The following is a 12,971-nucleotide window of genomic DNA, read 5'->3' as shown; positions in this document are numbered from 1 at the left end:
TCTAGAAGAGTCTTTGATATCCTATAAACATTATGTATAGGAAAAGTAATCTATATAATATAAAACAAAGTTGATTGAATATAAGTAAATTAAAATTGAGAATATATTTATCGGCGATTAGCCAAATTAGTGTATTAGACTAGTACAGATATTGAAATAATTAATGAATACGTTCGTTTATTTCATGTTTTTAGGAGAGCATCGCGGGGGCGTTATAGCCGGAAACACGCGTAGTAGTAGCGAAAGAGGACGCATTTCCGCTTACAGCGGAGCCTCCGATCACGCCGATAGTATGGACAATCCTTCTTCGCGGGAAGATATTTCTGAAATGTATGCACTTCATACTTGCATGAGATTGCTAAAAAGAACATTTTCTTTGAATTGCTTCAACCCTGTTCTATTGATCCCTATAATAAAAAAACATGTGCAACTTATAGGAATTCTTGTAACAAATCCTTGCGTTTCTTTTATTCGTATTTCGTCACAACATTTTTTTAAATCGTTCAACGGTACAAGCATCTTATAGAAATTTGTTTTCAAATTGTTTTCATCCCGTAGTTATCGCATCAATTTCATAACTTTGTATTTATAAGATCCGCATTATTTTTTCTAACATGTGATTTTCAAAGTGCTTTGATTTAGTATCATAGTTTCATCAATATGTTTTCATTTTATTCATCGCAGTCCTTCAGCTGATTTTTGTTATAGACATTAATTTATGCTTTATTAATTACGATTACTTAGGGTGCAGCAAAATATTTCCAGTAAGCCAAAGACGTCAAACATAAACAGGTCTGAAAGTTACAAGGAGCGGATACATCACAAGGTAAGAATTTCAACAACTTTTATTTCAAAATTTTTCTAGCGTGTAACGTATAAACAGATGATTCGTGGAACGAATTAAAATTTCAAGACCGGAAACATCGTTTGAGTTTCGCAAAATTGATTTTTACATAAGCTTCGATGAAACGAGATTTCATTTCGGACGAATTAATTTAGTATTTATCGTTGGTATATATGTCTGAGTATCATGTGACTGTTTTCGTTATAGCGACAGTTACGAGAAAAGAGGAAGACCAGCGATCCAAATCTCTCCAAAACAAAGTGAGTAGACAATGTATTTGATATACGCATGATAATTGATAATACGAGTGAAAACTCTAATTTCCTAACTATAAAAATTTGAGTTTACTCGTAGAATTTCGATAGTTTATTAGATTTAATATTTCACAGATTTTCTATAAATTTTATTTTAACGAAATACGCACGTTCTTGTCGATGCGAAACAATAAATTATTTCTCAAATTGTTTCTACTGCTCCGTCAAACTGTCACTGCTGTTTTATTACGCAATTGTATAATTGCCAAAATAGAAACGTTACGAAGTTCGGCACTATTTCTAAACGAATTTGGATTTCACATTGATAGCTTGCGTTCCCCGATGTACATATAAGAAGCCTTTACTGAAAAATATGGGTCTACTCTATACGATTTCATTTTATTGAGACTGTTTATAAATTTATGAAGCAACAATATTAATTGATCGAATAACATTTAACGAACTTCCATCATTTTACTTTGATTATTCTAATTTGTATATCCTTCCTACCTTCTCGTGCAATTTATCTGTGAAAGCTGAAATATACAAGTTCGCTCAATTTCTTAGTGAAAATATTTAATAGCGATAAAATTGCATATATAAAGATTGTATTGCTTGATGATATTCCTTCAGGCATCGTCATTTGCCGTCTTGTATTTCACGTGCTTAGCTGGAACCTAATAAATATAGGGTATAACTGTAAAATCTTAAAGTTAAGTAAGTAAGGAAACTACCTAAGAGGCAACGTATTTACGTTTCCCATATTTTATTCGAATATTTCATTGATGACATGTTGACCACAGACGGACAGAATAATCTATGCCAAAATAATAAATTTTAAATGTAAGAAGTAATGGGAAAAAACATCATAAAGATTTGTTTACCTCTATATTTTACTATCTTTGAGTATTTCATTTTTATGTAATATTATAACTGACTGACTTACCAAAACTAAAACCTACATTTCATTTGTCAGATATATTCCTTTACATCATCTCCTTCATCATATCTTCATTACATAAAAAGCCATTCGATTATCTTATTTTAACAGTATAGTTTCGAAGACTATACATATATCCACAATTTCAACATATCCTAATCCATTAAATATCTAATAAAGTCCTTAATACCTCCCTTTATTTCCTGACAAATTCATCTCCTCCTTTTGTTCGCTCATAATATCAGACGCATGTTTGATCCGTAGTTCAAAGATCAGCTGGAAAGTCTATTCCCGGCTTTTCACTCGGGCCTGGAATTTTGCAGACACACCGTGTATAGATTTTTGGCAGAGTCCTCCGGTTCTTAACCGGCGACTTCTCGTTTCTTGACGCTCTAGATCCACGTCCACGTGCAAACAGCGCAGACTCGACTCGTTGCTCTTCCTCTGGCAAAGGTGTATATGCATGCCAGTCAGAAGACCTTCAGTCTGACGTTAAACGTTCAATTCCGCGGGTAGCTATTGCGTCGCTTCGACAGTACGAAACACCCACGCGTTCACCCGTTCCGTTTTCCCGAAACGCATCGAACATCGATTGTTGTTCCACGGTCTCGTTTCGCGATTTCCTTCTCTATGTCGACTTGACTTTTACTTGATCGTTTCTAACGATCGCACGTGTTGTCCGCGAATCGAGATTAAACTCATTGGGGTGTCTATCGATCGATTTATTCTTCGTGTAAATTGATCGAACGATCGCATTTTTTGTGCCAGACAAATTTTTAACTTCGTACATTAGATTATATAATTGTTCGAGGCTGTGATGCATATTATGATTGATCCAGTTGGAATTTTAGCCAATAGTACTGACGGCTGAAATTGGACTTTTGGAGGGAACGAGAGTAGGTTTTCATTAATTTGAAAATAAACAGACGATGATTGTGAAACGTTGGCATTATTTAAATATACAGTAATCAGAGTTGAAACGTTGTAGTGGACGAAGTTAGTTTTTAATTTACGTTTTTTAATGTTCGAATAAGATCAGGGGATCGATCGATTTCATTTGACGATTAACTTTTGTTATAAATTACAGATACTGCAAAATATTTTAGTAAAGAACCTTTTTTAATTTTTTGGACAGATGATTTTAACGATATCATAAAAATTTCGAGTCTCTATTTGGTGACTTCAATGCCTTTTCTTCAGACAATGTATATTGAAATTTTTTACACAGAATTGTTATATAAAGATATCCTATAATATAGTAATATCGTACAAGTCTATACTTCTATTAGAATTTACGTCCTAATAAAGTAAAAATTGAATTGAAAAATACAATTTGCTTCGAAGTTCAAATCCAAATTTGCTGTGAAATTTAAAGAATGGAGTAGAATAACTATAATTGTACAAAGCATTAGCGCCATGAGATAAAAGTATTTAAATTAGTAAAATTAAAGGAAGTGGAAATTATTCCTAAACTACGCATATGGATGTCACTCGTTTTAATCACACACAACATTGTCACTTACACGCTATACACGGTGTTATAAATTGTTTAATCGTAAATTTCAGGAATTCTTTATTAAAACGTTTAAATTAAAAAGAAAATAGATATCTTGTTATAATAAGTACAATATTATAATAGAATGAAAAAAAACAAACGAATCCATACCGACATTTCACAATCATTTATGGTTCCAGTTACAATTTCTTTCGTTGTCAAAAATTTCCAAGTTATTAGTACTTTATCGAACTCACCTATTTTATCCTATTAAAACTAACTAACTAACTCGTTTATTCAGAATCCAAACCTTTTCATTCCATTTTTTAGAAACATATCTGAACAGTTAAATTGTATTTCGCGAGTTGTTCATCCATTATCAGTCTATGAAGAACAATAGGTGCATACGAACGATGCGATGTCATTACGATCTCGCATTAGTGACGCTGCGTCAATGAACATGATAACGCACTTTGGAGTACTTACAATTAATTGTATTTTAGTTACTTCATAGCATGAATAAAATTGAACATTTACATTAAACAACAAGAATTCGTTGTTTACTATTTACCTAATTTTTTTTAAATTGGATTGAAAAATTTATTGAAGCTTACATTTCCTTTATTACGAAACTAGATCCATCCTTTCATCGGTATTCATCTTTAGGAGCAAATTTCTTCGATAAAAAATTCAAAGAATGTTCAATACTTAAATTCTGCATACCGATAATGTCTGCAATTTTTTATTATTTTACAATTCTACAATTGTGACGTGCGTTACAGTAGTTTTAAATCTACAGCATCTGCAGCATCGTTGCAATTTTTTATTAGTCATTTACAGCGGTATACATTCGTATCGCATTATTGGAAATGTAGGTCGAATCACATCAGCTTGACATGGTAGTGACATCGTATCCCTCGTGTGCAGGTAATGCTCCAGAGCTTAAGTCGATGTCAATTCTCAACGAGGAAACGGAAGAATAATTATTGCTTCGCGTTTAAAATCCAATGAATCGACGATTAATCTCGCAATGAATTCTACTCGCGGATTGTTAATGTTCTTGAGGATTCTACAATCCTTGGTGCATTTTTATTTCCTTCTTTCCCGTCTTTCTTTCTTTCTTCTTCCTTTTTTTTATTGTCTCCTTTCTCTTTCTTTTTTTTTGAAAAACTACACAAGATTATTGACCTCACGGAACAACTGTGAAGTTCACTTTTACTTGATGAAGCATGAAGCTACATTGCGGCTCTTTGAGTCCGTGGTTCGATAAATAAATAACTCGTATCGGTATCTTTGTCATTGTCGTGCGTTTATTTTTGGAAAAACGTGAACGATAATAATTTCGTGATATCATTAATAAAAATCAAGCCACGGCGCGCGCATTCGTTGTCTCTAGTAAAAATACACGTGTAGCAAGGTTTGCGGCTAATGCGTTGGTGATTTAATGATTCGAGCATGAAAGACGTAAAACGCCTTGCAAGCACGCGTTGGGAGTAGGAATGTTATAAATCCTCCGTCATGAGAGAGATGAAAGTCTCTTTATTTCTTTTCCCATAATTTTTAAAAGAGAGAGAGTGCTTGCAAAGAATTTCACTGTATCTCGACTTTATTTTCGTTTGGACCGCCGTCAGTGTCGTCTGTGTTTAAACGTCATTCAATGAATATTGAAACCTGGTTGGATTGTTGTGAGTATAGAAATTACTGCAAATATCTGGTGGATGAATAAGCATTAGTAAAAACTTTTCTATTATTCTTATTATAGTTTTAAGTGAAGGAAAAATGTTCGATCTGTTGGTAAAATAATATTTAAAGATAATTAGTAAAAGTAAATATCGTTTAAATCCTGAATTAGAAATAGGCGTCCCTTTTATGACTGTTCGATAGAACATGCAGACGAGCACGTTAGATCCTAATTTCAGCGAGGTACATTATGGTTAATTACTCTTTTATAGCTTTCTCTTCCGCCAACAACGGTACGATACCTTTTGTTTTTTTTATCGCACCCTAGTCTTTCTCTTTGTTCGTCGACTTATTGAAACATTTGATTACGTCCATCAAACATAGAGAAAAAAAATTCTCAACGATTCAGTGCTTAGCTTAGTGATGCAAAGAATCGATTTGGGGGCAATTAGTTCATTGAAAATTATTAACTTTGTATAAACGCGTTTCGCATAATGGAGGGATAGGTTTCTGGGAATAACTGTCCGACATATGGGTCACGTTCATCACAATTAAAATCAATAGACAACAATTAGAAAATGTTCATGACATTGGCAAATTTCCTTATCTCTCAGAATCATTCTTCTTCTCTCTTTTAAAACAATTATGGGCTTGAATTAAATACAAACACTATAATGTCAATGATATTTCCTGAAACTTCTAATATAATTTTATATCTCTTTTATCATTTTTAATTTAAGTAAATAAATAGAAGAAGAAACGAAAAGCTTAATGCTTCCAAAGGGTTATAGATAAATGCAGTGCAATAGAGAATTTACTTCCTCTATCTCACGTATACATTTTTAGTCATTAATATCTCATGGCTGTTAGTACGATTTGCATGAATTAGCCGGCTAATGCATCTGGTTTTAAAAAGATCGATGCGCATAAATGGGGAGAAAAAAGAAAGTGATCCGTTTTGTATCGATCCGACCGTAATACGTGTACACGGCTGTAAACGAGAACCAAAATGATATCAGGCTACGGATAGATGTCTTGTCCTTTATTTTTGAGACAATCGATACTTTCGAATCAATACAGCGGCCGTACGCTTAGCTTCTTTTGCAGCCTCTTTATCGTTGGCCCATTCTGCACACGCGTCAATTTTTTCGTAATCGAAATCGTCACCGATAATTCATCATTGTTGGATGTCTCAATTAAATTTTGAGACTATGCCAGCTACAATTAACTGGTATCTTCAAATTGAAAGAAACTATTCGAATTATTGATAAACATCGATCGATGATTTCGCCCAGTAAAAAATTATATATTTTAATTCCTAGCTAAGAAATCATTAATTTGGTAAAATTTGTCGAGTCGATAAAAAAGCTCGATTTTTTGCGCGTGATTGCAAAAGATTTCATAACAAATTCCAAACGTTTGTTAAAGGAGGCATCAACGCTAAACAAAGAACTATATATATCAATTTTGTACACTTCGGAAGAATAGTCGTACCATTGATGAGTACGTACAACTGTATGCATAAGGTAGTGTATCAACCACAAGTCGATGTCGTTTCTATATCTACGGGGTTGATTAAAGTGATGAAGGAGCGGCTTCGATAAGCCTTAGTTTGATCGATGTCGATTAAGCTCTCGTTTTTACTTGATACATCTTATCGACCACACTATTCGATTATTTCAAATAAATAAAAAACCTCTCAAAATCTGGTGAAAATCGTTCAGTCAATTCATCATCAATCAATTATTTAGCAACTGATATCTGAATTGTTTTATTTTTAAAATATGAAAATAATTATTTTTCCTGATGAAATTTATATTTTCGTATATCGATCGTAACTAAATACGTCATAATTTTAAATTACCGAAGCATTAAAGGGGTAGTATTTTCTTTAAGATCTCCTCGCTTTTTGGTAGTCGTCTTGGAACTCGGTGGAAAGGGTATGCAAGCAAAGGTATAATAAATGCGACAATCTAGCCAAAATGCCAATGTACTGTCAACCGACTTTTGTCGTAGAAAGAACGCGTAACCTTTAAGCTGGTGAAATCTTCTAACATAACAATTTGCTTCTACCAATCCACTTACAAAATTTATTTGTCAGTAAAGTTATGGGTTATTTCAAACGTTTGGTATTTATTGCTATAATACGGAAAGTATCTACAAATTAAAAAGGTATCTTAACGAACTGAACAGTCTCATCTTCATGCACCACCAAATTTTATCCAATCTAATTGCCACTTACAATTAACTCTAAATTACCGACCTCTCGTACGCTACAATAAATATCCTACATATATCATAGATGAATAGAATTAAATTAGTAGAATGAAAATAAAAAAATATATAGATGTATACAAAAAGTCTCATTTAGATAATTCTAGTCTTAAATAATACAAATTCTAATCTCTCGTTTAAAATCTTAAATCGTACACGTTGTTGAATAAAGAAAAAAATAAAAGAAAACGGAAGAAAAGAATCAGTGGAATTATTCGTGGATGTAACGTAATATTCCTCCATTGGGGAAGTCCCGCACAAAAATGTCCATACGTAACATCATCGCGTTTACAGCAGAGGCAGCACATGCCTGCCAGCTTTACCCCATCAAGGAAGCCCTTTAGGGCTAAGGAGATATAAAAGATGAGACAACGTGGTTCTCGACGTGTCCGTCCTCGACCTAATTCTCGCGGCAACGAAAATTTAACTAGTCCGATATCCTCTACGGAACCGTCATCTCCCTTTGATCAGTCAAACGACATTTCACCGGGCTGCTCGAACATCGAAGAACGGCTACAAGAACTTCCTAACGACGCCCCTAATCACGAGAGACACGGTGTTAATGAACGTCGTACAAGGTCCGAGAGGTATAATTCTTTATCTAACGCTTTGTTACTTGTTTGACACCCTAATGATTGATTTGTATCTACAAGTTTACAACTTTTATATTATTGCTTGAAAAATGAATATATTCTTATAAAAAATTAGCGGAGATTAGACAATGTAGGTAATTGGGGACTGAAATTTGAAAGAAATCAAAGAAATCAAATTTGAAGTCAAAGATTAATAAAAAGGGAAATTAATACGTACAATTTTGATGTTGTATAAATTTGCTTTTGATAAGCAGTGAAGTTTGACGCTTGGGCAATTTATCAGAATTAGTGAAAATTTAGTGAAACTGTGAGAAAAGTTCATTGATCAACATTTGTGATTTATAGAAAATTTGATCGCAAAATACCTTATCATACCTATAAGTATACAAAATCGATAAAAGCGTATTTCTTGCTTTCATTATATTGACTCAGTAATCGTGTCAGATACAATTAACAAATATTCAATTTAAGAAAAAGAAAGATTACAAAGAAAAGAAAATATTATAGTAGAAATAGATATAGCACTCTTTGTTATAAAATATATTTAACGATAGTCTAATTTCCGAGGAAATCCGAGGAAGCATAATTGGCAGTGACATCAGCGAATTTGCGTATAGGTATTGAAAAGGTTTCAAATGGCTGTGGTAGCAGTACAGTTTAAACGTAGTAGAATGCTTCATTCGCTAACGATTGACTATAGGGCTGGTTTCAGTGACTGCGAGCAAGCTGGGACATTTCCTGGGAATTCAGCAGGCAGTTCGTCGAACAGTAGCCTGTCGACGAGAAGTTTGGACAGTCCCAGTACCAGCCTGGAACAGGTACACCCAGCAACCTCTGCAACCAACACATCGACCTCGTGGGACAGCGATGTTGATGTTGAACCGGATCCACCAGATTGGAGTCAAGGCGTTGCCGAGGATGTACTTGCGCGACTCAGTAACGCGGAGAAAAAACGACAAGAAGTTATCAATGGTTTGTTTCTCCTTCTATTTCATTGTGACATACATAGACGACCCTTTGTCCATTTTTTTTATTTAACCCTTGTGATGACACTATTTTTCCCTACAACTCTTAAATTATTCCTGATGTGATTTAATTCATAATTATTAATAATTAATAATTAATGAAGTTGTTAGCATACGTAAAAGTAGGAAAAATAAGTGTGAAACAGTAGGATTAGTAAGACGAATTAGTTTTATTAAAAAATTATTTTATACTTTGCTATAAAGGCTTTATCTTAGGAATTAGACATTATTCTATATTTCTTGTGAAACAAGGAATAATTAAAAAAGTTAAGTAAAAGTTCTCTGTAAAACGTAATTTCTGTGTATTGTTTTTCAGAACTCTTTCACACGGAGCGATCACACGTGCGGGCGCTTAGAGTGTTGTCACACGTCTTCCACAAGCCGCTCCTTGAATCTCAAGTACTTCCCTTAGACCAAATACAGTTACTATTTTCCAATTTAGACGAAATGTTAACGATTCATTCGCGCTTCAACCAAACGATGAAACGCAAGAAGAAGGAAAACCCGTGTGTTGGTGATGTCGGAGATCTTCTCCTAGAGATGTTCGACGGCGAGAACGGAGAGGCGTTTGAGAGAGCCGCATCCACCTACTGTGCGAAACAACAAGTAGCCTTGGATGCCTTGCGAGACCGTCGTCGCAAGGATCCGAAATTGAATTCCTTTCTGAACGAGATCGAAGCTAATCCTCTTTGTCGAAGGCTACAGCTCAAAGATCATATCCTGACGGGAATGCTTCGATTGACCAAATACCCTTTGCTCTTTGAGAATTTGGCGAAATTCACGCCAGAGAGTAACGAAAAGGAACGAGCCGCGGTTTTGCGAAGTCTCGATCGAAGCAAGGAAATTCTCAGTTGCGTTAACCAAGCCGTACGCGAGGCTGAAGATTATCAAAGGTTGGCAGAAATCCAACGTACAATTGATAGATCTGCATTCGATAAATTCGATCATCCGACTGTTCAGGAATTCAAGAATCTAGACATTACGAAACGTAAATTGATATACGAAGGTCCGTTGCAGTGGCGCAGAACTGAACAAAATCGAGCGAAACCGGTCGATCTGCACGTGGTGCTACTCGACGATACGATACTCCTGTTGCATCGACAGGACGAAAAGTACCTGCTAAAATTCATCAACCCAAACCAAGCGAACTCTGTATTGAGTCCTATCGTAAAGGTATCCACTGTTCTCGTCAGGAATAACGCCGTGGACAAAAATTCTCTCTATCTGGTCAACACATCGCAAAACGGTGCGCAAATCCATGATTTAGTCGCAGCTTCGCCTGCGGAACAAAAGCAATGGTTTAAGCACATCTCCGAGGCAGCTGAAGCGTACAAGGCTCGTGATAAGCAAGGCAGAAGACCTACTCCGCCTACTACACTGCCAGAAGAACCTGGACCTACAATTGAAGATCCTTCTTCAATGGAACATGACAATATTCCTAATAAAACGGATCAGGAACGGGAGCATGAACTAGAAACAAAGGAATCTACGCAAGATACTAACGTGGAGCAAGAAGGAGAGCTGCCTAATACTTCTGGGCCTGAGATTTCAAGGACTGATCAAACGAAACAGCAACAGCCACACCAACACTCGTCTGAACCTTCGACAACAGGTTTTGTGTCTTTTATTATGATCTAGTATATTGTTCTGTTGTTTTCTGAAGTAGAATTTCAAAGATTATCTTGTGTAGAATATTTGTTACATAATGTGTGATATTTTTTTTAATTTGGTACAGGAGAACCATTACGATTAGTTACTTGTACACAAGCATCGTTAATTGACCCGCTTGAAGTTCACGTAGAAGTACCACCTGTACATGTTGCGGAACCGGTGCTTACACCAATAGGTATGTTATTTATTTGTTTATTATATGATATGTATCTCTTTTGTTAGTTTAACGGTTGATATAACAGATATTTCATAAACGACGTGATTGTTTTCTCTAAATTTTCAGAATGTCTTAGAAGAAAAGACGAGATTATTAAACAAGCTTTAATCGAAAAACAATTATTGGTAGCAGATATATTAAATATTCCGAAAGAAGATTTCGAACATGTAGCAGACATGGCGTCCGAGCCATCGAGCATGGAAAAAGAGCCTTCTGAACTTATACTCGCTGCTATTAGTCAAGGTATTTTTATTAATAAATAATGTTTGTTTTATCATCATATATAAATTATCTCTCAAAAATTTCTCGAATAAATTGTTAGTCTATTAATCCTATCAATATTTCTAGAGATATGTAATATTTTATTTTATTTTCGCAGCGAATCAATTAGTAGGAATGTTAAATTCAGCGTTAAATGTAAGTGAAACGGAAACTGTTCTTGCATCGCGTGGGGTATCGGCATTAACAACACCACCAAGTTGCGAAGCGACTGGTTGTCCATCACCACGATTGCACCTTCATCCTCAGCAACCAGCGATATCAATTGCGAGTTTACAACCAGTGTGTCACTCTTTGACCTCTCAATTGTCACAATTACTGGTAATACTCCACTTTTGACAATGTACCTGTGTATTAGATTGTCCCAAAAATTTCTTTCGTTTTATAAAGTAATAAATTATAATTAGAAGTAATAAAAGAACAACATTTTATGTTTTGTTCTATAACCAAATGGACCATATATAATTGAGTAAAATAAAATAAAACAAAAAATTTTGTGCATCTATTACTTCCTTATAAAACGAAAAAAGCTTTTGGGATAACCTAATACTTAAAGTTGAAAAAAAACAATGCTTTTTCAGTAAAATGTATTTTCTTATATATTCTAGGAAATTATAAAAGAAAGGGAAGAGGAACGTGAAACGTTGAGAAAAGAGTTACGCAGAAGTAGAGAACGTCTTCATGCCCTTGATGCAGATATACAACGTCGTGAATTTTCAGAAACATGCACTGTGTCAAGTCAAACACAAACGAAATCCAGTTAGTTCATTACTTTTTCAATTTTTCAGAATGTGGGTTGATAATATTCTTTGATCTACAATGACGACCATATACTTACGTACGGTTGACAAAATTAAATTTTACTTGTTTTAATTACAAAAACTGCAACGTACATAAGTAGGTTGTCCGCTATAAAGTCAATAGCTTGGATCATAATACTTACAAAGCATCTCATTTCTTGGAATAAAGATATTCTCGGAATATTAATTTCTTTCCTTTTTTGGGGGGGTTTTTAGGTGAAGTTTTAAATGCAGATAGCAGTATTGACGATCCCACTCGTGATGTAAGGATCTTAATTTAACGTGCTAGTAAATTAATCCCGTTTCTAACTTCTCCTTAGACTATTTATGTCATAAATTTAATATTACTCTGTTCACAGGAATTTGTGGATGCACGTGGTGAATCTGAGACAAATGAAGAATCAGAACACATAGAACATGAAACAGAAACAATAGTAATGGGGGATAGTGTTGGTTGAAACGTGCATGATTATTGTATCAAAATAATGTCGACCAGGTGCATTTTACGAGCAAAATCGTTTCCGAATGCTCATACTGGAAGAAATCAAAATTATGTAAAAAATGACAAATGGCGAGTAGCTGTTTATGGAATACAATAATATTAGATACATATTTACAGAGTCATGGGTCAATGATTAATCATACCTTTGCCAAAGATTTTATGTAACTGGATCTACATGACGTAGTAGCATGGCGCGCATACGTCATATTATATCAATGACTGGAAATTACATAAATTTTTTATTACCAATAGTATAACGACGGAATTTCTGAAATAATATGGTGAAGGAAATCTGTTCAAAAAGAGAATCCCATATAGATTGCTATAACTCAAGTTTAATCTCTCTCTCTCTCTCTCTCTCTCTCTCTCTCTCTCTCTGTCTCTCTCTCTCATATAC

General features: G+C 34.6%; 1 protein-coding gene across 4 annotated transcripts in view; it reads left to right on the top strand.

Annotated features, from left to right (window-relative positions):
- RhoGEF2 (Rho guanine nucleotide exchange factor 2) overlaps window positions 1-12,971 on the top strand; it is a 34,181-nt gene extending 21,210 nt beyond the window's left edge. For 3 of the 4 annotated variants that reach the window (XM_033340857.2, XM_033340860.2, XM_033340859.2), the window contains 11 exons: window positions 195-330; window positions 745-826; window positions 1,052-1,104; window positions 8,781-9,052; window positions 9,422-10,717; window positions 10,841-10,951; window positions 11,060-11,236; window positions 11,373-11,593; window positions 11,881-12,031; window positions 12,289-12,335; window positions 12,432-12,971. In XM_033340857.2, the coding sequence (XP_033196748.1) occupies window positions 195-330; window positions 745-826; window positions 1,052-1,104; window positions 8,781-9,052; window positions 9,422-10,717; window positions 10,841-10,951; window positions 11,060-11,236; window positions 11,373-11,593; window positions 11,881-12,031; window positions 12,289-12,335; window positions 12,432-12,530 (2,645 nt within the window). In that variant the 3' untranslated portion in view covers window positions 12,531-12,971. The remainder of the gene's footprint in view (window positions 1-194; window positions 331-744; window positions 827-1,051; window positions 1,105-8,780; window positions 9,053-9,421; window positions 10,718-10,840; window positions 10,952-11,059; window positions 11,237-11,372; window positions 11,594-11,880; window positions 12,032-12,288; window positions 12,336-12,431) is intronic. The other variant, XM_033340858.2, reaches the window with a different exon arrangement.

The sequence above is a fragment of the Bombus vancouverensis genome, chromosome 6 (genome assembly GCF_051014615.1).
Source record: "Bombus vancouverensis nearcticus chromosome 6, iyBomVanc1_principal, whole genome shotgun sequence".
Taxonomy (NCBI): domain Eukaryota; kingdom Metazoa; phylum Arthropoda; class Insecta; order Hymenoptera; family Apidae; genus Bombus; species Bombus vancouverensis.
The sequence above is the reverse complement of the archived record's forward strand: the minus strand, read 5'-3'. Positions and strand labels throughout refer to the sequence as shown.